This window comes from Heteronotia binoei, chromosome 4 (genome assembly GCF_032191835.1).
Source record: "Heteronotia binoei isolate CCM8104 ecotype False Entrance Well chromosome 4, APGP_CSIRO_Hbin_v1, whole genome shotgun sequence".
Classification (NCBI taxonomy): domain Eukaryota; kingdom Metazoa; phylum Chordata; class Lepidosauria; order Squamata; family Gekkonidae; genus Heteronotia; species Heteronotia binoei.
In genome coordinates, this window is record NC_083226.1 from 20,163,852 (window position 1) to 20,190,748 (window position 26,897).

Here is a 26,897-nt window from a genome sequence, read left to right on the forward strand (position 1 = left end):
TGTGGTAGAATGTGAGCTTTCGTGAGTCACTGAAGAAGCGAGCAGTGACAAATTGCTGCCACAAACTGTGTTAATCTTTTAAGATGCTACTGGACTCTTGCTCCTTTCTACTGCCTGGAAACAACTTTGGCAAGGATAGATCTGATTCAGCAGGAGCTGACAGCAGCACAGCTCCTGAACCTTTCTGATGCTTCCCCCTCTTCCTCCCTACTTTGTCTATTGAATAGTAGGTGCAGCTGCATAACAATTCCTGGATTAGGAGAGTGGGCAGGCAGCCAGCCACCAGGGGCTTTGCCACATCCCCAGCAGCCCTCATTAACCCCTGGAGAAGCCTGCACCACCCTTTCTCCACTTATGTGATTCTGGGTGGTGGGTGGCTTGCTGACCTTTTGACTAGGGGGGACTCAGGAGAGCCCCAGGTGAGCGAGGCCTGCTAGGGCTGACTGGATCTCTAGCCACCCCAAGCAGGCCTCACTCACCTGGGGCTCTCCTTTCTTGTGTTGGGGGTTGCTTTTGGCTGGTGGGGGGTGGCGGCCCAAGAGAGCGCCTCGCTTACCCTGGGCTCTCCTTTCTTGCATTGGGTTCTTTTGGATGGTGGTGGGGGTGGGGGTGGCATATGCTAATACATTATGCTAATGAGCTCCACCACCTATTTTTCTACAAAACGACCCCTGAGGATATCACTTGTCAGAGGACGGACGGACTTGTTTCCTCTTCCACTGGTCATGCAGTTTGAAGGGATACAGTCATTCTAGTTCATCTTTTCCATTGTAAGCATGAGGGCCCATTTGGCTATTCAAAAGCAGCCTAACCCACCCCCCCCCCCCTCTGGGCTCCCTGGAGAGAGGACAAAATGCCAACCCAACTAAGGCCTCCCCAAATTACAATGCCTTCCATGAAGGAATCTTTTCATATTTATTTTGGCCAATGTTATCACATAGCACTACTTTTTAATAGTAAAAAAAAATCTCTTCCCCTTGCATTGATCCCATCCTACCTTACAGGGGTGGTTGTTGTGAGAATAAAAACGGAGGAGGGGAGAACAAGCTGCTCTGGATCATCACCGAGATAAAAATAACTAACTAAGTCCTAATCCTGTCCTTTTTCTCCCAACAATCTGTCGACGACAAGGACCGGATCAGCTATTGGGCAACAGGGGTTAATGCCTTGGCTCCCAAAGATCGTTATGTATCTCAACAGCTGTTTTTCCTTTAAGGATCTCTGAGCATCACTTGTACAATTCCCCAAACGTTCTCCATTTGGGTGATTTCCAGGGCTAGCCAGTTACAGACTCTTCTGTACACTGTGATTTTACTGTAGACTGTTGGCCCGGAGTACAGAGATGGAGTGTTCTGGAATGGCTAAGAATTCAATTATTGATTTCACCATATTCCTGTTGTCATCGGAGAGCCCTTCTGGTGCACTGGATAGAGCAGGGGTGGCCAAACTATGGCTTGGAAGCCACACACATACTGTGTGGCTCTTGAAGCCCCCGTTATCATGTTGGCTGGCAGCTTGGAGAATGTTTCTTTCAACCTCCACTTTCCTCCCCTATCTATTTCCTAGCTTCCTTCCTTCTGAACATAAGAGAAGCCATGTTGGATCAGGCCAATAGCCCATCCAGTCCAAGAGGTGCCATCGGGAGGTCCACTAGTGGGGCCAGGACACCAGAAGCCCTCCCACTGTTGCTCCCCCAGCACCAAGAATATCGAGCATCACTGCCCCAGACAGAGAGTTCCATCAATATGCTGTGGCTAATAGCCACTGATGGACCTCTGCTCCGTATGTTTATCCAATCCCCTCTTGAAGCTATCTATGCATGTAGCTGCCACCATCTCCTGTGGCAGCGAATTCCATGTGTTAATCACCCTTTGGGTGAAGGACTTCCTTTTGTCCATTCTGACTGCTCAGCAATGAGTGGCTCTCAGACATCTGACGTTCGTGTCTTGCGGCTCTCAAACATCTGACATTTATTCTACGTGGCTTTAAGTGTGGCCACCCCTGGGCTAGAGTGTCAGACAAGGATTTGTGAGACCTGAGTTCAAATCCTCACTTTGCTTGCTGGGTGACCATCCTCTCAGCCTAACCTACCTCCAGGATTGTTGTGAGAACAAAATGGAGGAGGGAAGAACAACAGAGGCTGCACTGAGGAGGAAAGTGGAGCATATATGAAAGGAAGGAATGAATCTTTGATCTGTGTATCCCTTTATTGCTTTGTGGAAGGACGGCCCACCTTGGGACAACGCAACAACAGTCCCGGGGGCAAGTGATGGCAGAAGAGCCTTCGTCTGCCCTCGCTCCCAGCCAACAGTTGCCGGACTCATCTCCTTTCCCAATGGCCCCCTTCTTACCGGTTGCTAAGTCCTTTGGCTAGCAACAGCTCTAATCTGGAAGGAAGAATTAATGTTAAGAATGTCAATGGCCCCGGTTGATCTTGCACTGTGTCAGGAAGAGATTTACGGACACCCTGCCACCTGCATTGTGCGTGACGCAGAGAGGACAGGCGAGGGAAGGGAGGGGGAGGAGGAAGAGGGAAGCAGGCCGCAGCGGTCCCGAAAGGAGGGGAAGAGGAGGAGGAGAGCAGAAGCCTGGGAGCAGGTAGAGCAGGCTATAGTGGAGGCACAAGGCAGCCAGGTTTCAAATCTCCCTCTCACGTTGAAAAGAGCCTGCCTGTCAGAAGTCTGGGAATTTCAGGCTGGGGTTTTCAGAAGCCCACGCAGGTCTGCCTTTCCTTTCTACCGTCTTCTGCAGTGCCTCCTGGAACGGCATCCCCCGTCAGCTGCTCCGACAGATGCTCTGCGCAAGGAAACGGGCTGGCACGGTCTGTTCGACGCCACAGATGCTGGGGGGAGGGGGCTCTGGTCCTAAAACCACACACACATCCCTGGGCCGGGAGGAACACTGAAGGGCCCCATCATGTGGGGGTGACAATCACCCTGTCAGCATCAACTCTTCCACCACGCAGTCTAAATCAAATGATAGAATTGTGTGGCCTTTCTTCCTTTTCCTGAGGAAAAAGTGATTCAGGTCCAGTTGTCCTCAGTTCCTCTGGGGGGGGGGGCGGGGTTGAGGAGAGACAGGAGAAAATTGGATGGCTGCTCCACAGAGTGCCCCCCCCCCCGCAGTCCCTTCCTCATTCGCTTTGGGACACGTCTCCTCACCAATGTTCCCTGCAAGCTGCAGAATCTTGTGATCAAAAATTCTACTGGTATTAAAGTTGTGAGCTACTCGCCTTAAAGCTGTGAGCTACTGCGTAAATTATTGTGCTCTGGGGCTATTTTTCCTGAGCGAAGGCAAAAATGTGTGACCCGGAGGCTAAACATCTGTGAGCTAGCTCATGCTAACCCAGCTTAAAGGGAATACTGCTTCTCACTCCCTTTTCCCCGAGTGAACCCGGGAAGCCAAGAGAGGAGACGGAGGCGGCACCAACATCCTGGGCTGAGGGGAAGGCCAGATAAGCTGGGATGAGGGTTTGAGGGGGCAAAGGGCACTGCTGGGAAGCCCCCAGCGATTGGGATGGAGGGGAGGCAAGGTGCTGGCGGAGGTGCGTGGGCAGAAGGCCGGCTTAGCAGCATCCTCTCGGTCAGGTCCTCCCGTGACTCCACAACATCTTCTGCTCGGTCTCTTTGCCAGCTATCATAGGGCACTGCTGTCCAGACAGCATGTTCCATCGTTTTACAAGCCTCTTCAGCAAGATTTGAGGGGAGTTTTCCCCCACATCGATCCCAAATGGGACCCCCATCACCACCACGGGGCAACTTTTCCACGCTTTGGGCAGCGATCGTCTGCAACATTCCCTCTAAGATGAGTTAGCGTGAGCTAGCTCACAGTGGTTTTTTTAGCCTCTGGCTTACACATTTTTGTCTTAGCTGAGGAAAAATGGCCCCCAAACAAACTAATGTATGCTCGCAACTTTCACGCCAGTAGCTCACAAAGAAGAATTTTGCTCAGAAGACTCCACAGCTTAGAGGGAACATTGATGGAGAAACTGGGGAAAGGCGTGGGGGGAGGTACAGCTGGATGCTCAGAGTCCCCAAATCCCACCTCTGGCCAGGGCTCCCCCTTCCCCTCTTCCTGCCAAAAGGAGTCTGGCTTCCCATCAGAGGGGAAGCAGAGGGGTTTGCCACCACCGGACCCCCACCACAGAAGCAGGCGATGCAGGACGCGGTCAGCTTCGGAATGAGAAAAGCCAAGAAAGGAAGCACAAATCTAACTTGGAGGCGAGCCGCGCCGATTTCTCCGTCGCCCCAATTCTTTCCCCGGGGCGATCAGTCCTGAAAAGCTTCGTTAGATCCTTTGCTTTATTTTGCTACGCCAGAAGAACGGGTTTGCAGTCGTCGAAGAGGAAAAGTGGGGCATTACTCGGGGAAGGGGAGAGAGTCATTTGGAGACGCCCCCCCCCCCGCCTTAACCCGCCTGCCCCTTAGAGATCAGGCCTGGGACGTAGAGATGCCAGTCTCCAGGCGGGACCTGGGGATCCCCCAGGGAATTCCACCCCTGGAGAAAATGGATGCTCGGGATGGCGGCCAGTGTGGCGCTGTGCGCCCCGTTGAGGTCCCTGTCCTCTCCAGGGCTCCATCCCCAAATCTCCAGGAGTTTCTCCAGCCTGGATCTGGCAACCCGAGCTGGAGGCGAGGGAAGGCACCTACCTGCCTCGGGCGGCGGCGGCAGCAGCGAGAAGCAAAGGGCTGCTCAGCGGAGCTTGGCGGGCGGGATGCGGGACGGGGCCAGAGAGTCGCTGCGGCGTCCTCTGAGCAGTGCCCGGACTAAGCAGCAGCAGCGGCAGTAGCAGCAGCCGTCGAGCTGGGCTGGAGCGGCCCCTGATAGGGCCCGGGCGGCAGCATGTGACCCAGCGCGGCGATGAGTCAGGATTTCGAGGGAGCTTTGCAAACAGCACGTAGGGGATGGGGCAGGGAGGGGGGGCGGCGGCGGCGCACAAAGCGAAGGGGAGGCAGGCGGCGGAGTCAGGCCCCTCTGCTCCAGCGAGCCGCGTTTATTCGCACCATGCATCGAATCACGAACACGAGGGGGGCAGCTCCGGCCCGATCCCCCGCCCTGAGTCGGCGGCACGGCCCACCCACCCCCCAACCCCTGGCCCCCGGGCTTTTGGAAAGGAAGGTTCCGGAGAGCGGCCTGCGGGCGTCTGCCCGGGATTCAGGACACGACGAGCGGCTGGCCCCCTCCCAGCTCCGAAGGCGCCCCCCCCCGGGCGAAGCAGCGTCTGGGGTCCGCAGAAGAGACGTGTGTGTGTGTGGGGGGGGGAAGATCAGTTCAGAGGCTCCGGGTCCGGGGTCTCCTCCTCCCCTTCCTGAAAGAGAAGAAAACAAGGCGCCTTGCTGCATGATTCGGCTTGCTCTGCATTCGGCGTACCCACGGGGCGAGGAGGAGGATCATGGCTTGCTTTCCCCCCCCCTCCGCAAAAAAGACACACACTTTATGCAGTATCCCAACTCTCTGGAAGGTCACCCATGCGAGTCCCGCTGGGATGAATGGCCAAGGGCGCAAGAGCAAAGGGGTTGGTGCCAGAGACCTTCCCCAGTGGCTTTTGACCCATGGATTTAAGTGGCCGCTATTTTAAAGACCTCCACCCCGCCATCACCTGCCAGGTCGTCCGCCCCCCACACACACACACTCACGCCAGCAGGGGATGTGGGGTGGGGTTAGAGTTGGCAGATCCAGGCTGGGAAACTCCTGGAGATTTGGGAATGGGCCTTGAGAGGACAGGGATCTCAATGGGGTACAAGGCCCTAGAGCAGGGGTGGCCAAACTGTGGTTCGGAAGCCACATGTAGCTCTTTCACACACATTGTGTGGCTCTTGAAGCCCCCACCATCCCATCAGCCAGCTTGAAGGCATTCGTCTCTTTAAATCACTTATCCAAGCCAGGCCAGCCGGAAACTTGGCAAATGCATTTAAAATTAAAGTTGCTTTCTTTCAATCTCCCCTCCCTCCCCATCGTCCTCCCTTCAAACATCTAATGTTCCTGTCTTGGCGGCTCTCAAACATCTGATATTTATCCTATGTGGCTCTTACGTTAAGCAAGTTTGGCCACCCGTCATAGAGTCCACCCTCTGTTTTCTCTGGGAGAACTGATCTCTCTGGTCTGGAGAGGAGCTGGAATTCCAGGGGCTCCCTAGGTCCCACCTAGAAGCTGGCACCCCTCCGCCGCCACCACCAGATTGTGTCTCCTTGTTTGAAGCGCAGCCTTCCTGGTCATAACCGGCTAGCGCCTGCACGCCGCCTATCTCGCAGGACGCCTGTCAACACCTCTCTCTCCAAGCTTCTCTCAGCTGTAGTTCCCTCTCTGCGCTGGCACCTTGCCTGGTATTCTCTTTCACAGTTAGACCAGATAAGCTATTGGTATTTGAAAGGGAGAGATTCCATCTCTTTGCTTCCTGGCTTCCAGCCTGACGACGGCCAACCACTTAGACACAGAGGAATGGTCATGCTAGTGACGGCCTTCCAGGCTGCCCTCTCCATCTCCATCTATCTCCCTCTTTGACCTTTGTTGGGTATTCTTTATGAAATATTGAGCGACACTGCTCTGGAGGCTGGTTGGGTCGCACTGAGGCTGTCTAGTTCTGACAGTGGCCCGGAAAAGGGCATGGAGGTAAAGGCCAGGCCTCGTTCTTTGATTCGCCATGATTTAGTATTCAGAGGTATACTGCCTCCGCACTTGGAGGTTCGGTGTCGCTCTCATGAAAACCATTTGACAAGGGTTATTTTAAAAAATCCAGCCCTAAAAAAGAAAGCCATCTAAGCTGTCACTACAACCTGTCACAGTGAATTCAGCAGGATTATGTACTGGGGGATGAAGAACTTCCTTTATCCTGGACCCTACTGGAATTTATAAGAACATAAGAAAAGCTCTGCTGGATCAGACCAGTGGTCCATCTAGTCCAGCATCCTGTCTCACAGAGAGGCCAGCCAGTTCCTCTGGAAAGCTAACCACAGAGCGTAAAGGTTGAGGCCTTCAAAGAACATAAGAGCCCTGCTGGATCAGACCAGTGGTCCATCTAGTCCAGCATCCTGTCTCACAGAGTGGCCAACCAGTTCCTCTGGAGGGTCAACAACAGGGCAGAGAGGCTGAGGCCTTCCCTTGATGTTTCCTCCTGGCTCTTGGATTCAGAGGCTTAATGCCTTTGAATGTGGAGGTTCCCTTCAGTCACCACGATCAGTAGCCACTGATAGACTTACCCTCCATGAACCTAACTAGGGAAAAAGGAAAGGTCCCCTGTGCAAGCACCAGTCGTTTTCGACTCTGGGGTGACGCTGCTTTCACAACGTTTTCATGGCAGACCTCTTTACGGGGTGGTTTGCCATTGCCTTCCCCAGTCATTACACTTTCCCCCCAGAAAGCTGGGTCCTCATTTTACCGACCTTGGAAGGATGGAAGGCTGAGTCGACCTCGAGCCGGCTACCTGAACCAGCTTCCGCTGGAATCCAACTCAGGTTGTGAGCGGAGGGTTCCGACTGCAGTACTGCAGCCTTTACTTCTCTGCGCCACGGGGCTCCTGAACCTATCTAAACCCCCCTTAAAACTGTTTATTCGTGTGGCCATCACTCCATCCTCTGGCAGCAGATTCCACATTTTAATCACTCTTCATTGGGTTATCCCAAGGGCCGAAATTATGAGAGTTGGAAGACTATGTTCCTCTATTTATTTTCTTCCTTTAAAAATGCTTCAAATTAAAAATGCTTCAAATACTGTTTCCTTTTCAAATGAAGAATGTGATTGTTTTAGCTGCCCCTTGTCTACCCCCAGGATGTCCTCTTTTTGAAAAAAGGCAACTAAAAACTCCCCGCCCCCCACTTTTATTTCATGCCTGCATTTATATAACAGCATTAGGGTACTTGACGTTTTGTTTTTAAATCCCTTTCTGAATAATCCCCAAGGGCGATTTTGCCTTTTTCACCCCAGCCACAAGAGTCAGAGTACCATATAAAGACTACACCGCGAGGGGAAGGGGACGATGGCAGCAGATGATCTTCCTGATTGGTATTAGCTTTCACCTTTCAAAATTTGGCAAACTGCCCCCAAACTATGCCCCCCCCCAACATTAGCAGTTTTGCCCCCTCCTTGAGATTCTCTAGGAAGATTCCGTTCAGTGTAGTTTTCTCACCCAGCCAAGATCAGCTGAGCCCTCTGTGCTGTTGCCTGACTTTAAACTGTATGAGATTTCCCCCAGCCTCTCCACATCTTCACCCCACCCCCCAATCTTGTATTTCTTTTACAGGTTGTTGTTCATCGTCTGCATGAGGGACAAAGCAACCAGGTTCCTGATTTCCTCTTGGGGCCAGACTAGAGGACATGTTTGACACTTGCAATCATACGTGCCATGGGGGAACAGACGTTCCCAAGAGCACGAGGGCTCAATTTGACTTGGGAGAGGACCTCCCCCCTTCCTTCTTGCATTATTTCCCAAACCAAGATGGCCGTGGGGGGCAATATGTCCGCCTATGGGACTGCTCCAGGATGGTAGGGACATTTCCGACACATACAGCTGTAAGGTTTTTATTTACTTTGTTCATATCCTGTCATTCTCCCCAGCGGGAACCCAGTGTGGCTTATTATTGCTCTCATCCCCTTCATTTTATCTTTGCAACAATCCTGTGAGGTAGGCTAGGCTGAGTGTGTGACTGGCACAAGGTCACCCAGCAAGATCCCATGGCAGACTGCGGATTCGAACCTGGGGTCTCCCAGATCCTAGTCTTGGCACTTTGACTGCTGTGCTGGGTTGGGAAAACCATGACTTGACTTGTCAAACAGGGCCTTTTTTGAATGGGAATGGACAGGAATGCAGTTCTAGCTGGATTGGTATCGGGGTGTGTGGTCTGATATGCAAATAAGTTCCTGCTGGGCTTTTTCTATCAAAAGCCCTGCGTGAAACAATGGTGTCATCAGGGGTGTGGCCTAATATGCAAACGAGTTCCTGCTGGACTTCTGAAAAAAAAAACCCAACACCTGAAATGATCGTGATATGGGGTGTGGCCTAATATGCAAATGAGTTCATGCTGGGCCTTTTCTAAAAACAATGGTGGCATCAGGGGGATTGGCCTAATATGCAAATGAGTCCCCACTGGGCCTTTTCTACAAAAAACCGGGTGTGAAATAATGGTGGTCAGAGGGTGTGGCCTAATATGCAAATGACTTCCTGCAGGGCTTTTTCTACCCCCCCCCCCAAAAAAAACCCCTAGTCAAACATATTGTCTGGTTAGGCTCCCTTTGCTACGGACCCCCCAAACCATCTGTGCCCTCTTGCGCTAGCCCCTGATGTCTCACTAGCTCCAGCTCCAACTCCTTCTCTCGCTCCCTTTCTCTCTCCTGCTCCAGCTCTTCTTCCCGTCGCCGCTGCCGGATGTCTTCCGCGTCGAGCCGCTCGTCCTCCTCGAAGAAATCCTTGTCGAGGCGCTCGAGGCGGGGGAGCTGCACCAGGACCTCCAGCCGGTACTCCCCCTCTTCTGAACACGGGTTGTCCAGCAAGACCAGGGCTCTCAACATGGGCAGCATCTGAAGCTTCGCCGCTTCCTCAACTTGGGCAATGGCGTTCCCCCTGCGGTGGTGGGAAACGACCTTTTGAAAAAAACTATCAAACGGCCCCCCTTTCCTCCTTCGCTAAAACCTAAAGGTCAAGAATGCCGTGGAAATACACACGGGAGCATACAAGCTGGGCATGGCTGAAGGCCGCACTTGTGGGCTTTTTTCCTCACTAATAAGCAGTTTCCAATGGAAGTCCGCTCTGTTCTCAGACGGGCCATTAGCGCCAGAGCCATCTGTCCTCAACCAACAAACGCTCCCCTGTGTGAATCGACACGAGGGTCAGTTGTGTTCGTGATCCTTTCGAGGGGCTGTGGTGGAAAGGGCCCTCGAGTCACAGCCTAGACTGTCTGGCACCCTAGGCGAGGCTAACATCTGGTGCCCCCCCCCCGCACTCATAACATCACCGAGTCGCATGGAGGGCACCCAGTTTGGCGCCACCAGAAGGCCTAGTGGCAGAGCCAGCCCTGGTCACAGCTGATTGATGGAGACCCCGTTGGGTTTTCAAGGCAAGAGACAAACAGAGTTTGCCTCTTTAGGGGAGGGACGGTGGCCCAGTGGTAGAGCATCTGCTTGGGAAGCAGAAGGTCCCAGGTTCAATCCCCGGCATCTCCAAAAAGGGTCCAGGCAAGTAGGTGTGAAAATCCTCAGCTTGAGACCCTGGAGAGCCGCTGCCAGTCCGAGTAGACAAGACTGACTTTGATGGACCAAGGGTCTGATTCAGTATAAGGCAGCTTCATATGTTCATAATATAATAATAATAATAGCTTTTATTTGTATCCCGCCCTCCCCGCCTAGGCGGCTCAGGGCGGCTAACAACATTTTATGCATTTACATTGATAGATAAAAACTTCAAATTTAACAATTAAAAATTAAACATATAAAAACCAGTTAATAGAATTAAAATACATAACTTAAGTTAAATTAAATATATCTGGCAGCAATAAAGATATTCTGGCGCTGGTTCTGCCTGTTTAAATAGTTCCAAAGTAATATAGATGGCAGTTCCTTTGTTCACAGCATTCAGCAGTCAATGTCAATATCCACTTAAAAAGGACGGTCTTGCAGGCCCTGCGGAACTGGTCAAGGTTCTGCAGGGCCCACACTTCCTCCGGAAGCTGGTTCCACAGTGCAGGGGCCGCAGCTGAAAAGGCCCGTGCTCTGGTGTTTTGGAGCTTGACCTCATATATGTGTTTTGGAGCTTCATATATGTTCATAGCCTGTGAAAGTTGACTCTTATGGGGAGGGACGGTGGCTCAGTGCTAGAGCATCTGCTTGGGAAGCAGAAGGTCCCAGGTTCAATCCCCGGCATCTCCAAAAAAAGGGTCCAGGCAAAAAGGTGTGAAAAATCTCAGCTTGAGACCCTGGAGAGCCGCTGCCAGTCTGAGTAGACAAGACTGACTTTGATGGATCAGTATAAGGCAGCTTCATATGTTCATATATGTTCATATGTTCATTGCCTGTGAAAGTTGACTCTTATGGGGACGGACGGTGGCTCAGTGCTAGAGCATCTGCTTGGGAAGCAGAAGGTCCCAGGTTCAATCCCTGGCATCTCCAAAAAAGGATCCAGGCAAGTAGGCGTGAAAATCCTCAGCTTGAGACCCTGGAGAGCCGCTGCCGGTCTGAGAAGACAAGACTGACTTTGATGGACCCGGGGTCTGATTCAGTAGAAGGCAGCTTCATATGTTCGTAAGTTCATGCCTCTGCCCAGCGACACAGGACTTCCTTGGTGGCCTCCCATCCAAGCGCTAAAGCAGGACCGACCCTGCTTAGCTTCTGAGATCTGATGAGACTGGGCTAGCCTGGGCCACCCAGGTCAGGGGCCCAGTCAAGGGACTGTAGCTGAAATCCTAAATTTCCATGGCTCGCTGGAGAGATTGCTTCTGCTCGGGAGCTCCTGGGTGGAGTTTCCCCAGGATAAAGCCAGATTCAAAGTGACACGGTCCCCACCATCAGCACTAGCAGTGTTCGGGGGCTGAATCTCTGCTGTGTTAGGCTGCCAGTACAAAGGAAAGGAGAAGTCATTTGAATGCACGAAGCTGCCTTGTACTGAATTAGACCGTCAGTCCACCAAGGTACCAGTATTGTCTATGATGTTTTTAACTTTTGGCCCCTTAAAAAGGTAAAGCACCAGTCGTTCCCGACCCTGGGGTGGTGCTGCTTTCATGTTTTCACGGCAGACTGCCTTCCCCAGTCTTTTACACTTCTTCAGCAAGCTAGGGACTCATTTGACTGACCTCGGAAGGATGGAAGGGCTGAGTCAACCTCGAGCCAGCTACCTGAAAACCCAGCTTCCGTCAGGATCGAGCTCAGGTCGTGACCAGAGCTTAGGGCTGCAGTACTGCAGCTTTAGTAAGAGCCCCGTGGCGCAGAGTGGTAAAGCTGCAGTACTGCAGCCCTAAGCTCTGGTCACGAGTCATGACCTGAGCTCGATCCTGACGGAAGCTGGGTTTTCAGGTAGCTGGCTCGAGGTTGACTCAGCCCTTCCATCCTTCCGAGGTCAGTCAAATGAGTCCCTAGCTTGCTGAAGAAGTGTAAAGTATTCTAAAGTTCCTTTGGAGGTTTTCGGATCTTACGCATCACCTTTTGCCTGGTCCTTTCAAGTGGAGATGCCGGACAACTGAACTTGGGACCTTTTGCAGGCCAAGAAGATGCTCTGGCTTTGAGCTACGGCCTTGCCCTCTCCCCCGTATTTAGTTAGAATCATTAAAACACAAGCGCTTGTAAAGGAGTCAGACCCAGCTTCTTGCCCTTATGAGGTGTCCTCGCAAGCTAAGGCCCTGACCTGGGTGGGCAAGACGAGCTTGATCGTGTTAGAGATCTCAGAAGCTAAGCTGGGTGGGCCCTGGTTGCTGCAGGGATGGGAGACCACCAAGGAAGTCCAAGGTTCCTATGCAGAGGGAGGCAATGGCAAACCACTTCTGAATGTATCTGGCCTTGAAAACTCTACAGGGTCACCACAAGCCAGCTGCGACTCGGCAGCAAAAGAGGAAGGAAGGAAAAGAGGAGGGGAGGAAGGAAGGAGGGGAGGAAGGGAAGGAAGAAGGAAAAGGAGAGAGGGAAGGAAGAAAGGAAAAAGAGGAGGGGAGAAAGGAAGGGAAAAGGAGAGGGAAGGAAGAAAGGAAAAAGAGGAGGGGAGAAAGGAAGGGAAAAGGAGAGAGGGAAGGAAGAAAGGAAAAAGAGGAGGGGAGAAAGGAAGGGAAAAGGAGAGAGGGAAAGACGAAAGGAAAAAGAGGGGAGAAAGGAAGGAAAAAGAAGAGAGGGAAGGACGAAAGGAAAAAGAGGAGGGGAGAAAGGAAGGAAAAAGGAGAGAGGGAAGGAAGAAAGGAAAAAGGAGAGGAGAAAGGAAGGAAAAAGGAGAGAGGGAAGGACGAAAGGAAAAAGAAGAGGGGAGAAAGGAAGGGAAAAGGAGAGAGAGAAGGAAGAAAGGAAAAAGGAGGGGAGAAAGGAAGGGAAAAGGAGAGAGAGAAGGAAGAAAGGAAAAAGGAGGGGAGAAAGGAAGGAAAAAGGAGAGAGGGAAGGAAGAAAGGAAAAAGAGGAGGGGAGAAAGGAAGGGAAAAGGAGGGAGGGAAGGAAGGAAAGCTAAGAAGTGAAAGTTCCTATAGAAGTAAATGTTAATCATTGAAGTGCCACTGGACTTTCATTTTATTTGGCTACAATAGCTTGGCTGCCTCTTTGCAATGTCAGGCTTTTAGGGTTAAAACACATTTAATTATTCTAGGGAAGAAAGGAATTACAATGGACTGGAATGGAATTCAAAGTGGTCATTGTATCACATGACCTTTGATTGTTATCTCCCAGGCTTGCTCAGCCCACTTCCATGACTGTCCATAGCAAGGGCCAGAGCTGGGCATGAGGATCAAACGCTCAAGACTGTCACCAAAGACTGGTGTTTGCAGAGCAGGGCGAGCAACTGGTCTTTAGGCCTGTGGCTTCCCCATTACTTCCAAAGGGCAGGGCTTTTTTTTTCTACAAAAAAGCCCTGTGTGAAACAATGGTGACATCAAGTGGGGGGGGGGGGTGGTGGTCTAATATTCAAACAAGTTCCTGCTGGGCTTTCTCTACAAAAAAAGCCCTGAGGAGCTTGGGGCAGAGGCTCTGAGCAGAGGCCAACCCACCGCAGGTTGAGATACTGAAGAGCTTTCATGCTTTCCGAGAAGCCATCCAGACTTTCGAGCAGATTGTCGCGGAGGTGCAGCGTCGTGAGTTGGGTCATATTCTCCAGCCCTTCCAGACTGCTGATGGAGTTCTGGGCCTAGGATGGAGAGAGGGGGCAACGGAAGAGACCAAGGATGGAATCAGATCCAGAAAGCGTGCAAGGACTTGGGTCCACAAAGCACACAAGGTTGGCATCCCAGCATTCATTGAGGCAGAGCAGCTTCCACGGCTCTTGGCTTCTGAGGACTCCCTATTCCCGCGTCTTCTCTGATTCCTGCACTTGCACCTTTCCCCTACCCGCTTGCAACAGCTTCCTCTGCTCTCTGCTGCATGTGCTGCCTGGCGCTGCTGGTAAGGAGGGCAGGTGGGAGTGCTGCACAAAGCATCAGAGTTCCTAGTGGCCCTGGCAGGGGTGCTCCTAGCTGTGCCCACCACCCAGCAGTATCAGGGAAAAGCTGTGCAGGCCATGTGGGCAGCTGTAACTGCAGGTGGTGGGCATGCTTGTGAGTGGGCAGAGAATGGATGCACAAGATGGGGGGTGGGGAGAAGATGATGATGATGATGTTGTTGTTGTTGTATTTATATCCTGCCTTTCACTCTGAATCTGAGTGTCAGAGCGGCTCACAATCTCCTTTACCTTCCTCCCTCACAACAGACACCCTGTGAGGTGGGTGGGACTGAGAGAGCTCTCACAGAAGCTGTCCTTTCAAGGACAACTCCTGAGATAGCTATGGCTAACCCAAGGCCATTCCAGCAGCTGTAAGTGGAGGAGTGGGGAATCAAACCCCGTTCTCTCAGATAAGAGTTCGCACACTCAACCACACCAAACTGGCTTGCAAGAAGAAGAGCTGGATTTATACCCTGCCTTTCACTTGGAGTCTCAGAGCAGCTTACAATCTCCTTCCCTTTCTCTTCCCACAACATTCCAGCAGCCGCAAGTGGAGGAGTGGGGAATCAAACCCTGTTCTCTCAGATAAGAGTCCGCACACTTAACCACACCAAACTGGCTCTGAAGAAGAGCTGGATTTATACCCTGCCTTTCACTTGGAATCTCAGAGCAGCTTACAATCTCCTTCCCTTCCTCTCCCCACAACAGGCACCCTGTGAAGTAGGTGGGGCTGAGAGAGCTCTGAGAGAACTGCTCTTGAGCAGAACTGGGACTGTCCCAAGGTCACCCAGCTGGCTGCACGTGGAGGAGGAATGAGAAATCAAACTCAATGATCTGGATTAGAGTCCGCTGCTTTTAACCACTATAGCAAACTGAGGTGGGCAGGAAGGGGGGACTAGTAGTGGGCATGGGGGGGGGTGGTTGTACACTCTCTGTGTAGGGCTGCACAAAATCTGGAACTAGCCCTGCACTCACACATTCTGTTTCAGTTCAGGGACTCGTGGAATCTGCAGCTCACAGAGTTACAGTTTCCCAGGCTCTAGAGGGGGATCTGCGTAGCCAAATATTCCTGTCGTCCCCATCTCGATACATTCTTTTATTCGACTCAGGGCTCCCAGGTACAGAGCTGTAGGATCCATCCAGCACTGTCACTCTTGTGCCTAGAAGGACGCGCAGCTTGTCAGAGGAACCACGGCAGCTTATGCCAGTTAACAAAAAGTGAAGGCAAGAACACAGGAGAGAAACCGTTATCGTTTTCCCTGTGGCTCCTTGTGTTCCACCTCTGGACGATCTGCCACAGGTCAGGGCTGATGTCAACCAAAGTTTATTTCATGCCTGATGCTCTTTTAAGAAGGTCAGAGGGGACTTGCTTGGGCTATTCTTATTTTGTCCTCACCACAACCCTGTAAGGTAGGACAAGGTTGTTGACTGGTGAATGATGGGCTGAAGGTCTTCTGGGGCACGTGAAAGAGAATTCGAACCCAGGTCTCCCTGATCCGAGTCCAACACTACTGACTAGGCTGCGGCAGCTAGGCCAGGGGCCTTTTTCTGGTGCCTGCAAAGTGTTTTTAGGGTGTGAGCAGGACCCAGTGGGGCTTTTGCCCAGCAAGGCTTCTGATTGGCTGCTGAAAATGTACGGATTTTTAAAATGTGGCTTTGGCAACCGCTGCCGGCACAACACAGGGAGCTTTGCTGTGCAACTGAAGGTAAGCTGGGGCAACCATGCTGTAGCTGGCTCCACCTCCTGCGGCAGCCATTTTGTGACTGCACCCATCACCCTGTGTCAGAATTTGAAAGGCTCAAAAAGCTTGGAGACCGCTGAGCTAGGTTTTTCATCTAGTCCAGGCGTGTCGAACTCATTTGTTATGTGGGCCAGAACTGACACAAATGAGAACTTGCCGGGCTGCACCATGCGTGGCATAAGAATGCAATGCCAGGTAACAGATATATAAACTTTATAAAGGGCACAGACAAACACAAAGATTTTTTTAAAAAAACAACAACCTTAAAATAAAACATGCCTAAAACATTAGCACTTGTTTGTCCTAAAGGTGCTTTCTTTTTATCTCTCCCGTGCAATCCAGGCTCTCTCAATTGCACAGCAGAGCTTGAGCCAAGCCTCTCTTCCTTCTATTGGCTGAGGTGCCTCCCCCTCCTGGTCCCCCTTCCTTCTATTGGCTGAGGCGCCTCCCCCTCCTGGAGGAAGGAAAGAGCCAGAGCTTCCTTTGAAGCAAGATATCCTTCCCCCCCTTCCTCTCCAAGGAAGGAGCCTCAGCCAATGGAGAAAATAGTGGCTTTACTCTGTAGTTCCTGTGCGATTGAGCAAGCCTAGCAAAGCAAGCTGTGATGCAGAATGAAGCAAAAGAGAGAGGGAGAAAGAAGCAGATTGCAGCCAGTAGCTCAGGGGCCTGATAGGAGCCCTGATTCAGCCCCCAGGCCACATGTTTGACACCCCTGATCTAGTCAATACCAGTGCAGAAGACTGCCGTTCGTTTTGAAGCCTACAGGGGTTAGGGAAACCAAGTGCCAACATTGGGTTTGGGATTCTGGGATTCAGCAGATTGAGGCATAATCCCATCAGATTTCGGAAATTCAGCAGGGCTGGCCTTGCTAGTATGTGGAAGGGCAACCTCCAAGGAATACAGAGGCAGGCAATGGCAAAATCCGCCTCTGAAATTTCTCTTCCCTTAAGAAAACAAGTCTAGCTTGCCACCTAGTGGTGTATAATGCTAAAAGAGCTGGACTTTGTGGCTGCCAGACAGTCTTAGGATCTCCTGGTTACACTACACGCACTGCCATACGATAATTAATTCATTAACCACTCTGTGAAGCAGAACCACCAACAGCACCACTTACCAGGTACAAATATTTCAGTTTAGGCAAGTAAAGTCCCGCTGTGGTCTTGAGGCTGTTACTCCGCAACTCGAGCGTGTGCAGATTGGAAAGCTTGACGGGATCCAGTCCTGATATTTCCTCGATCTCGTTCCCTGAAGGCCAGAGGAAGAGAAAACGATTGTGACATTTATTCTCTCCAAAGCCTTTTACCAGAGGAAGGGTTTGATCTTTTTGTTTATTTTAACATTATTTTTGTCTTTTTGCCAACTGAGCTGCCAGAATTGCTTTCTGAAGGAGAAGGATGTTGTGGAGAGAGAAGGAAACTCTCACCCTTGCCTCTTCTGTGGTTTCCTTACCTTCCTCTAACTACTTCTACAGGTACTTGTCTCCCCCAGACAGGGGTGGCCAAACTTGCTTAACGTAAGAGCCACAGAGAATAAATGTCAGATGTTTGAGAACCACAAAACATGAACATCAGATGATGGAGAGCGGCAGGAAGGAAGGAAATAGATGGGGAGGTAGAAAGAAAGCAACTTTAAATGCATTTATCAGGCTGCGAGCCACAGTTTGGCCATCCCTGCTCCAGAGGATAAAAACAGCTCCCTTTAAGTGTGATGGACAGAACTCCCTTTGGAGTTCAACTATGCTTGTCACACCCTTACTCCTGATTCCATTCCCAACGTCTCCAGATACTGCCCGAGTCGGACTTGGCAACCCTATTGGTACCGCTCTTGTCAGATCTTGGATGGAAGACGGCCAAGGAAGTCTCTGCAGAGGAAGGTAGTGGCAAACCACTGCTGCTTCTCACTTGCCTTGAAAGATGCTTGCCAGGGTTGCCATAAGTTGGTAGCAACTTGACAGCACTTTGGTGAATCTACTGAACATATGAAACTGCCTTATACTGAATCAGACCCTTGGTCCATCAAAGTCAGTATTGTTTTCTCAGACTGGCAGCGGCTCTCCAGGGTCTCAAGCTGAGGTTTTTCACACCTGTTTGCCTGGACCCTTTTTTGGAGATGCCAGGGATTGAACCTGGGACCTTCTGCTTCCCAAGCAGATGCTCTACCACTGAGCCACCGTCCCTCCCCATGATAATAATTATATTATATTCTGTTTCTTTGTAAGTTGCTTTGAGTCTCTCCCTCTTTCTCTCCTTTGCCATTGAGTTGCAACCCCATAGGGCAGCGGTCCCCAACCTTTTTGGCACCAGGGACCAGTTTTGTGGAAGACAATTTTTCCACAGACTGGGGTTGGGGGCAATGGTTTTGAGATGATACAATAGTGCACTTTATTTCTATTAGTTTGGTGTATTAGTTTGCTTGGTCTATTAGTTCTATTTGTTTGGTGCATTAGTTTTGGTCTATTAGTTTCTATTAGTTTGGTGAAGTGCGCAGACTTTTATCTGGGAGAACGGGGTTTGATCCCCCACTCCTTCACCTGCAGCTGCTGGAATGGCCTTGGGTTAGCCATAGCTCTCACAGAGCTGTCCTTGAAAGGGCAGCTTCTGGGAGAGCTCTCTCAGCCCCAGCCACCTGACAGGATGTCTGTTGTGGGGAGGAAAGTAAAGGTGATTGTGAGCCGCTCTGAGACTCTGAAATTCGGAGTGGAGGACAGGATATAAATCCAATGACATCGTCGTCGTCATCCTAATTATTATTATTACTACATTGGAATATATAATGAAATAATTACACAACTCATGGCCCCATTGCTAACAGGCCATGGACTGCTACCAGTCCACAGCCTGGGGATTGGGGACCCCTGCTATAAGGTTTTCAAGGCATGTGATGTTTGCCATTTCCTGCCTCTGCTTAGCAACCCTGGTATTCCTTGGTGGCCCCCCATCCAAATACTAACCAGGGCTGCTTAACTTCCCTGGTGAACCTGGTCAAAATATCCAGGATTCGAGTCTCTAGCTATGAGTAAAAAGATGGACTGAAATAGTACAAATAAGTAAATAAAGGTGGCCTAGAAATTTACCAAAATAGATGGAGGAGGAGGACATAGAATTTATACCCTGTCCTTCACTCAGATTCTCAGAGTGGCTTACAATCTCCTTCCCTTTCTCTCCCCTCAACAGACACCCTGTGAGATAGGCGGGGCTGAGAGAGCTCTTTCCAGAACTGCTCTTAAGCGAACAGTTCTGTCGAGAACTTGTGGCTAACTCAAGGTCACCCAGCAGCTGCATCAGGAGAAGTGGGGAATCAAACCCGGTTCTCCCAGATTACAGTCCGCGCACTTAACCACTATACCAAACTGGCTCTAAAGGGAAGGGAAGGAAGTCATTTAAAAAAAAAAAAAAGAGGAAGAAGAAACCACAGCATGTCACTGAGCCGTAAGACTTTTTCCTCTCCATTTAGTGTGTGATGTTCATCCACTCACCTTTCAGGGTGAGGGTGGTCAGGCGCGGGTGATTAATGCCAATGGTATCCTTGATGCGGTTGCTGGCAAAACTGGCGATCTGGAGATAGGGCAGCTCATTGATGGCGGCACTGGTCAGCCGATTGTTGTCCACCTTCAGCCACAGCAAGTGGGTGAGGCATGACAAGGGAGACAGGTCTCGGAGCAGGTTGTCAGACAGGTCCACGTAGCGCAAGTGGATGAAGATCTGGATGAGGGTGATGTCCGTCAACTCCCTGCCACAGAACATGGGTGGGGAAAGATATTATTTGCCAAAACTTCTGCTCTAGCTTTCTGGAACTTCTGCCCAACCCAGGAAAGTTGGTGAAGGAACAGGATCTAAGGGTTGCCGACTTTGGGTTGGAAAATTCCTGGAGATTGGGGGAGCGTGCCTGGGAAGGGCAGGGTTTGTGGTAGGGAGGGAACCTCAGCAAGGTATAATGCCACAGAGTCTGCCCCCCAAAGCAGCCATTTTCTCCTGGGGAACTGATCTCTATGATTTGTTATTCTGGGAGATCTCCAGGCCCTTTTTTTTTTAAATCAGGAACTCCTTTGCATATCAGGCCACACAACCCCTGATGTAGCAGTTCTCCTGGAGCTTACAGTAGGCCCTCTACTAACAGCCCTGTAAGCTCTGGAGGATTGGCTACATCAGGGGTGTGTGGCCTAATATGCAAAGGAGTTCCTGCTACAAAAAAAAAAGCCCTGGAGATCTCCACCAACTCAACTGTATTTTGGGAAATTCCTGGACTTTGGGGGCAATGCTTGAAAGGGCAGATTTTGGATTTGGGGAATGTGATGCCATAGAAACCACCCTCCAGAGCAGCCATTTTCTTCAGAAGAATTAATCAGTAAAATCTGGAGATCAGTAGCAATTCTGGGAATCTCCAGGCCTCACCTGGAGGCTGGCAACTCTCTATATTAACCACACACTTACTTTTCTCTGGCCTCAAATTTCACAAAGGCGTGAGCCAAGCCATTGCCGGTTTTACACAAAAGCGAGAGGCCTTCCTTGAAGTGTTCCTCGGTGAGAGGGTTGGAGACGGGAGGCTGGGAAAGAAAGCAGACGCGGGAAAAAGCAAGATACCGGTGCTAAGATTATCCGGTTGCTCCCCTGATTCACTCCGTCCTTTTAGATTTGCCACTGACTCAGATGAGGCAGCAGCAGCAGCATCTCCTACGTATCTCCCTCCCTCCTTCCGTCTCCTTTTCTCCTCCCGCTGGTCTGTTTGTTACAGTGAAGCAGCTGGAAAAGCCCTGCTCAGGAAAACAGGCTGAGGAGAAGGGCAGGTTATGACATGTCTGGAAAGGTGGGACAGCCAGGACCGGATTAACAAATAGGCCAAGTAGGCACTGGCCTATAGGCCCCCACACCTTTAGGGGCCTTGGGTTGGTCTACCCTCCCCACCCCCCGTTTTCCCCTGGTTGTTAATGTTTGTTTTGGGTAATAAAATTGGTTTATTAAAGTTGTTGGTTGGTAAAATTACACCAAGTGTTTTTAGAAAGTGGGCAGGGCCAGATGGGTCTTTTTCCTTGCAAGACTTCTGATTGGCCACTGGAGATTTGATGGGCTGCACAGATTTTTTTAAATAACATCGCTTTGACAGCAGCTGCCACTACAGCACAAGGGGCTTCATTGTGTTTCTGAAGATATGCCAGGTGGCTATTTTGTCGGAATTCCAAAGGTGTCCACGTGCTCAGAAAGGTTGGGGACCCCTATCGTAGGCACACGCTCAAGTTTAAAACAGCCTCCCTCCTATTCTCTCCTGTCTAAGGAAAAAATTCATGAGGCTAAAAAGCCATTCACAGTAGATCGCTTGGTCCCCCTGGTCACAACTTCCTTTCCTTCACAATCCAATTAGGGTGGCCAGCCAGCAGGTGGGGCCTGGAGATTCCCTGCTTTTACAACTGATCTCCAAGCTACAGAGATCAGTTCCTTTGTTGAAAATGGCTGCTTTAGAGGGTGGACTCTATGGCATGGCATCATATCAAGGTCCCTCCTTTTCCACCCTCTCCAGGCTCCACTCCTGTAATCTCCAGGTATTTCCCAACCTAGAGCTGGCCACCCTAAATGCACTAAAGAGCAACAGAATACATCCAATAAACAATGCAACAAAACTAGATCATACAGAGAACAATGAAGTAAAAACAGTGTAATATAATAAACACTGAAACAAAGCAATACTGGGGGGTGGAGGGGTGGGTGCCTGAAATTTTTCACAGATAATCCTCTCAGAGTTAAGCTCTTTAAAGTCCCATTCATTTCATGAATTGAACGTCTTGAATCCCTCTCGCAGAAATGAATGGGACTTTAATACTTCCATGTTTTAGGCATAATGTAATAGATCTTATTCATGCTTCACCTCTTCTTCCTCAGCAGCTTCCTTCTCCTCCTCCTCATCTCCCTCTTTCTCATCCACATCTTCCTTCTGTTCTTCATTGTCTTCATTGTCTTCATTGTCGTTGTCATCTTCACGTTCTTCATCAGACATTTTCAGTCGCTGGGACTTTTGGGACACAGAAAGAAATCAAAAGGGGTGTTGGAAACTGGCTGGCTGGAGATGGCGAATACAGAGTGCGCACTCAGCTAGGAATATTCCGCATCTTTCCAATATAGTCGTTTCTCACCGCCTCTAGGGCAGGAGACCAACAAACACTCCATGGCTCAATTAAACCACATTTTATATACCCGTATGCTGGGGTTTATTCTTGCAGGAAATGCCCTACATTGAACTAGACTCCACCCTCTGTCCCAATTATGATAATAAAAGGCCTGAGAGGCGATCCTGCAGAAGTCAACTACAGTCTTGAAACTGACGTTCCTAAGCCATGGTCCTTTTCTGAGGTGACCACTAAATAAAAAGGAAGAATGCAAGGCTGTAGATGTTCAGAAGGGGGGGGGGGGCGGTAGCAGTACTGGCAGGCGCTAGGGTTGCCAATTCAAGCAATATCTGGAGACTTTGGGGGTGGAGCCAGCAGACTTTGGGGGTGGAGCCAGCAGACACTGGGGTGGCGCCAGGAGCAAGGCTGTGACAAGCATAACTGCACTTCAAAGGGAGTTCTGGCCATCACATTCAAAGAGTGCGCACACCTTTTAAATGCTTTCCCTCCACTGGAAATAATGAAGGATAGGGGGCACCTTCTTTGGGGGCTCATAGAATTGGACCCCCTGGTCCAATCCTTTTGAAACTTGGTGGGCATTTTGGGGAGATGCACTGGATGCTATGCTGAAAATTTAGTCTTTAACTAAAAAAAAAAAAAAAAACGGTCCCCCCCAAAACCCCAGATACCAGCAAATCAATTCCCCATTATACCCTATGGGAATCAGTCTCCATAGGGAATAATGGAGTGCCCAGCAGACATTTCCCTCCCCCCTCCCGCCTTCTGATGACCCTGAAGCTTCCAAACCGGGGGATCCCCTGCCCCCGCCTGGGGATTGGCAACCCTATCAGGCACAGTCTAACTGGGATTCCTCTTTAACGCCTCAGAAACCTGGTTGGCTTCTTTTGCCCCTAATAATCTTGAATTCTTACATTTCAGCTGGGGCCACTTCTGACTCTCCCAAAATAGTCCCCGTTAATCCCCTGTACTTCTCTGGTTGGAGGGGGAGGAGGGAAGGCTCTAGACTGTTGCAGAAGTTTCAGTCAAGGCAATTGAAACCAAAAGCAGGGTTGTTACTTTCCGTTGCTATGGTCGCTGGAGGCAGGTAAGGAGGTGGGACCTGTTGCTAGGAGGCTCGCTGCCTTGGCAACCGTGGAATAATGGATGGGCTGGGTCAACTGCACGGAGAGAGGCTGAAGCGGATTGGCTGAGAGGGAGGCGTGTGATTTGCATAAAGGCGCCCCTTCGAAGGGGCGGGGCCGGAAGCAGCTGGCTGGGAGAACATGACTCATCATGATTGCTGATTTAAGCAACAGGAGGGAAATAGAGGCTGGCCGCTGCGAATGCCAGTTTGGAAAAATGGCCAGCTGCAGAGGGGGCCTGCAGAGTGCCTGTCCCTTTAAGAGAAGCGTTGAAGAGGGATTGGGGGCAAGGGCAGTTTATCCCCACAAGCCAAAGAAGAGCGGCAGCTTCCCAGAGTTCCTCTTTGAAAGAGTGCTTATTAAAGGGATGAAGCTCCATTTGCACCTGGCCAGATCAGATTTGAGAAACTGTGTCCCCTTCCCATATTTAGAGCAATACTCCCACTAAACTGTGGTGTCTTGTGAGCAAAAATTCTACTTCGTGAGCTACTGGCATTAAAGTTGTGAGCTACTGCATCAATTAGCTTGCTCTGGGGCCTTTTTTCCTGCGCTAAGACAAAAATGTGCGAGCCGGCAGAGACTAAAAAACTGTGAGCTAGCTCACACTAACTCAGCTTAGAGGGAACCCCGAATTAGAGCATTTGATTTTGAGATTTCTATCTTCAAGGAATAGCTTCTCTACCCTGTGGTCTCCGCACTTTGCAGAGGGCTTCAATCCATGGTCTTAAAGCTCACCTTCAGTGCCTGAACTTGGTGACGCAAGCCCCCTGACAGCACCACCATTGTTTCACACAGGGCTTTTTTTGTAGAAAAAGCCCAGCAGGAACTCATTGGCATATGAAACCACACCCCCTGCCACCAAGCCATAAGAACATCAGAGAAGCCATGTTGAATCAGGCCAATGCCCCATCCAGTCCAACACTCTTGTCACACAGTGGCCAAAAAAACCAAGTGCCATCAAGAGGTCCACCAGTGGGGCTAGAAACCCTTCCACTGTGCCCCCCCAAACACAAGAATACAGAGCATCACTGCCCCAGATAAAGAGTTCCAACAATACGTTGTGGCTTATAGCCCCTGATGGACCTCTGCTCCATTTGCTTATCCAATCCCATCTTGAAGCTGCCTACGCTTGTAGCTGCCACCACCTCCTGTGGCAGTGAATTCCACATGTTAATCACCCTTTGGATGAAGAAGTACTTCCTTTTATCCGTTCTAACCTGACTGCTCAGCAATTTCATTGAATGCCCATGAGTTCTTGTATTGTGAGAAAGGGCAAAAAGTCCTTTCTCTACCTTCTCTATCCCATGCATAATCTTGTAAACCTCTATCATGTCACCCCAAGCCAGCTAGAACTGCATTCCTGTGCGTTCCTGCTAAAAAAAAAAAGGCCTGTGTCTAGGAGATCTCCAGGCCCCACCTGGAGGATGGCAACTGTGCAGCTGGCATTTGCCTCCCTCTCTCTTTTCCAGGGGAAGAACATTAATAACAGAGGCAAGGGTAATGTAAACTGCTTACCGCTCCTTTCTCTCTTGGGGGCTCAAAGCAGTAAATGGGAGGTGCCACTTTATTATCTGTGCTCCATTCTGATTTACTTTTACCCTTTTTATTGAGACGCACTGGCTGGGACACAGGTGTGAATTCAGGGGGAGCTAGCACAACTGGGGAAGGCAATGGCAAACCACCCCATTAAAAGTCTGCCATGAAAACGTAGTAAAAGCAATGTCACCCCAGAGTCGGAAATGACTGGTGTTTCCACAGGGGACTACCTTTACCTTTAGGACAACCTCAGATGTCATTCTCCATTTCTGACATGTTTATTGCCTTGGCTGTTTTCCCACACAACTGATGCTATCCAGACCAAACTTGCTGTTCTTTCTATTTGTTAATTTCCGTACTTTGCCATTGGATTCTAACTCTGTACTATTTTGCATGCTTAACAGTTGCCCACCAGCTATATGTAGCACTGCTCATTGTACCTGTGTATGCACACGAAAGCTTACACTCCGAATAAAACTTTGATGGTCTTAAAGGTGCCACTGGATTCGAACTAGGGTTGCCAAGTCCAGTTCAAGAACTATCTAGGGACTTTGGGGGTGGAGCCAGGAGTAAGGTTGTGATAAACATAGTTGAACTCCAAAGGGAGTTCTGGCCATCACATTTAAAGGGACTGCACACCTTTTAAATGCTTTCCCTTCAGTGGAAATGAAGCTTAGGGGCACCTTTTTGGGGGGCTCATAGAATTGGGCCGCCTGGTCCAATCCTTTTGACACTTGGAAGGTATTTTGAGGAAAGGCATCGGATGCTATGCTGCAAATTTGGTGCCTGTACCTCAAAAAAAACAGCCCCCCCCCAGAGCCCCAGATACCCGCAGATCAATTCTCCATTATATCCTATGGGAATTGGTCTCCATAGGGAATAATAGAGTGCCCAGCAGACATTTCCCTCCCCCCCTCCTTTCTGATGACCCTGAAGCAGAGGGAAAGCCTCCAAACTGGGGGATCCCTTGCTCCCACCTGGGGATTGGCAACCCTAATTCGAACTTTGTTCTATTCAGGGCTTTTTTTGCAGAAAAAGCCCAGCAGGAACTAATTTGCATATTAGGCCCCACCCCTGATGCCAAGCCAGCCTGAACTGCATTCCTGCTAAAAAAAAAACCCCTGGTTCTATTTCTTTGGAGCAACACGGCTGCCCACTTGGATCTACTCAGATGAAAGAGGTCAGGGTCAATGTTCCCTCTAAGCTGCAGCGTCTTGTGAGCAAAAATTCTACTTTGTCAGCTACTGGCATTAAAGTTGTGTGCATATATTATTGTGCTTTGGGGCCATTTTTCCCGAGTTGAGACAAAAATGTGTGAGCTGGAGGCTAAAAATCTGTGAGCTAGCTCACGCAAACTCAGCTGAGAGGGAACACTGGTTAGGGTGAACCAGGAGAGGCCTCATATTCCTCTAAATAGTACTTTTCCTTGTCTCAACACATTAGAATGTGATCAAAAGGAATGCACCGTGTTAGGTTCACACTGCAAAACCAGGGGGAAAGGAAGGAAGTTAATAGCAAAGAAACGTTAACTTCAGTTCAGATACCACCATAAATGAATGAGAAACTAACATGCTCAGGTTTTTCAGAGATGTCAAAAGTTTGTGAAAGGGGGAGGTTTCTACAGTCGCAAAGACCACTGTCCCGTTGAAACATCTATCCGTCTGTCTTGGATTTTTCTGTGACTGCCAGGGCCTCTAAGACATTTTTCTAGGTCATTGATGCTAATTTTAGTAGCAGAATTTGAAGATGGAAGAGATTAGGACGTGCGTGCTTTGCAGGTTTCTGCGAACAAAAACCAACCCCCTCCTTCTTACCATGGAGTTCCTTCATTCTTAATTTATAGTTTGCATTTTTCTGCTTTGGCTTGGAATTTTAGAGCTTTTCTCTGGGCTGAGGACATCTCTCAGCTACCCACCAAGCCAGGCCTCCTCTTTGAGTCACAAGTAGCCTGATCCTAGGTGCGAAGTAGCCTGATCCTAGGTGTGTTTACTTAGAAGTGGGGTTTGCTCCCAGGTAGGGTTGCCAGCCTCCAGGTGGGGCCTGGAGACCTCCTGCTTTTCCAACTGATCTTCAGCTGGCAGAAATCAGCTCCCCTGGAGAAAATGGCTGCGTTGAAGGGTGGCTCTATGGCATTGGACCACGCTGAGGCCCCTCCCCTCCCCCAACCCCACCCTCTCCCAGATCCAACCCCAAAGTCTCCAGGTATTTCCCAACACAGACCTGGCAACTCTACTCCCAGGGAAGAAATCCCCACCACCACTGTGGCAGCAGATGTCTACATCATGATGGGAAACCATTCA

At 50.3% G+C, this 26,897-nt stretch overlaps 3 protein-coding genes across 4 annotated transcripts in view; 1 reads left to right on the forward strand and 2 right to left on the reverse strand.

Moving 5' to 3' along the window:
* The window catches only part of ENO2 (enolase 2), a 40,961-nt gene extending 36,294 nt beyond the window's left edge, over window positions 1-4,667 (reverse strand). For both annotated transcript variants that reach the window (XM_060236888.1, XM_060236887.1), the window contains exon 1: window positions 4,650-4,667. The gene's annotated coding sequence lies outside the window, so the exon portion shown is untranslated. The remainder of the gene's footprint in view (window positions 1-4,649) is intronic.
* Window positions 1-26,897, forward strand: part of MLF2 (myeloid leukemia factor 2) — a 449,608-nt gene that overhangs the window by 14,055 nt on the left and 408,656 nt on the right. The gene's annotated exons all lie outside the window — the stretch shown is intronic.
* LRRC23 (leucine rich repeat containing 23) lies at window positions 9,229-21,810 on the reverse strand. The gene is made up of 6 exons (XM_060236484.1): window positions 21,682-21,810; window positions 20,256-20,368; window positions 19,301-19,554; window positions 16,940-17,070; window positions 13,656-13,792; window positions 9,229-9,553 (listed from the first exon to the last, which is right to left on the reverse strand). Exons 1-6 carry the CDS (start codon window positions 21,808-21,810, stop codon window positions 9,229-9,231), a joined length of 1,089 nt encoding a protein of 362 aa, XP_060092467.1.

Excerpts from the sequence above, each read along its gene's own strand:
- LRRC23 (XM_060236484.1), bottom strand. The coding sequence starts at position 21,810 with ATGTCTGATGAAGAACGTGAAGATGACAACGACAATGAAGACAATGAA. Across the intron at positions 20,369-21,681 it reads AAGCTGCTGAGGAAGAAGAG|CCTCCCGTCTCCAACCCTCT; the intron begins GTGAAGCATGAA and ends TTTCTTTCCCAG. Across the intron at positions 17,071-19,300 it reads GACCACCCTCACCCTGAAAG|GGAACGAGATCGAGGAAATA; the intron begins GTGAGTGGATGA and ends TCTGGCCTTCAG.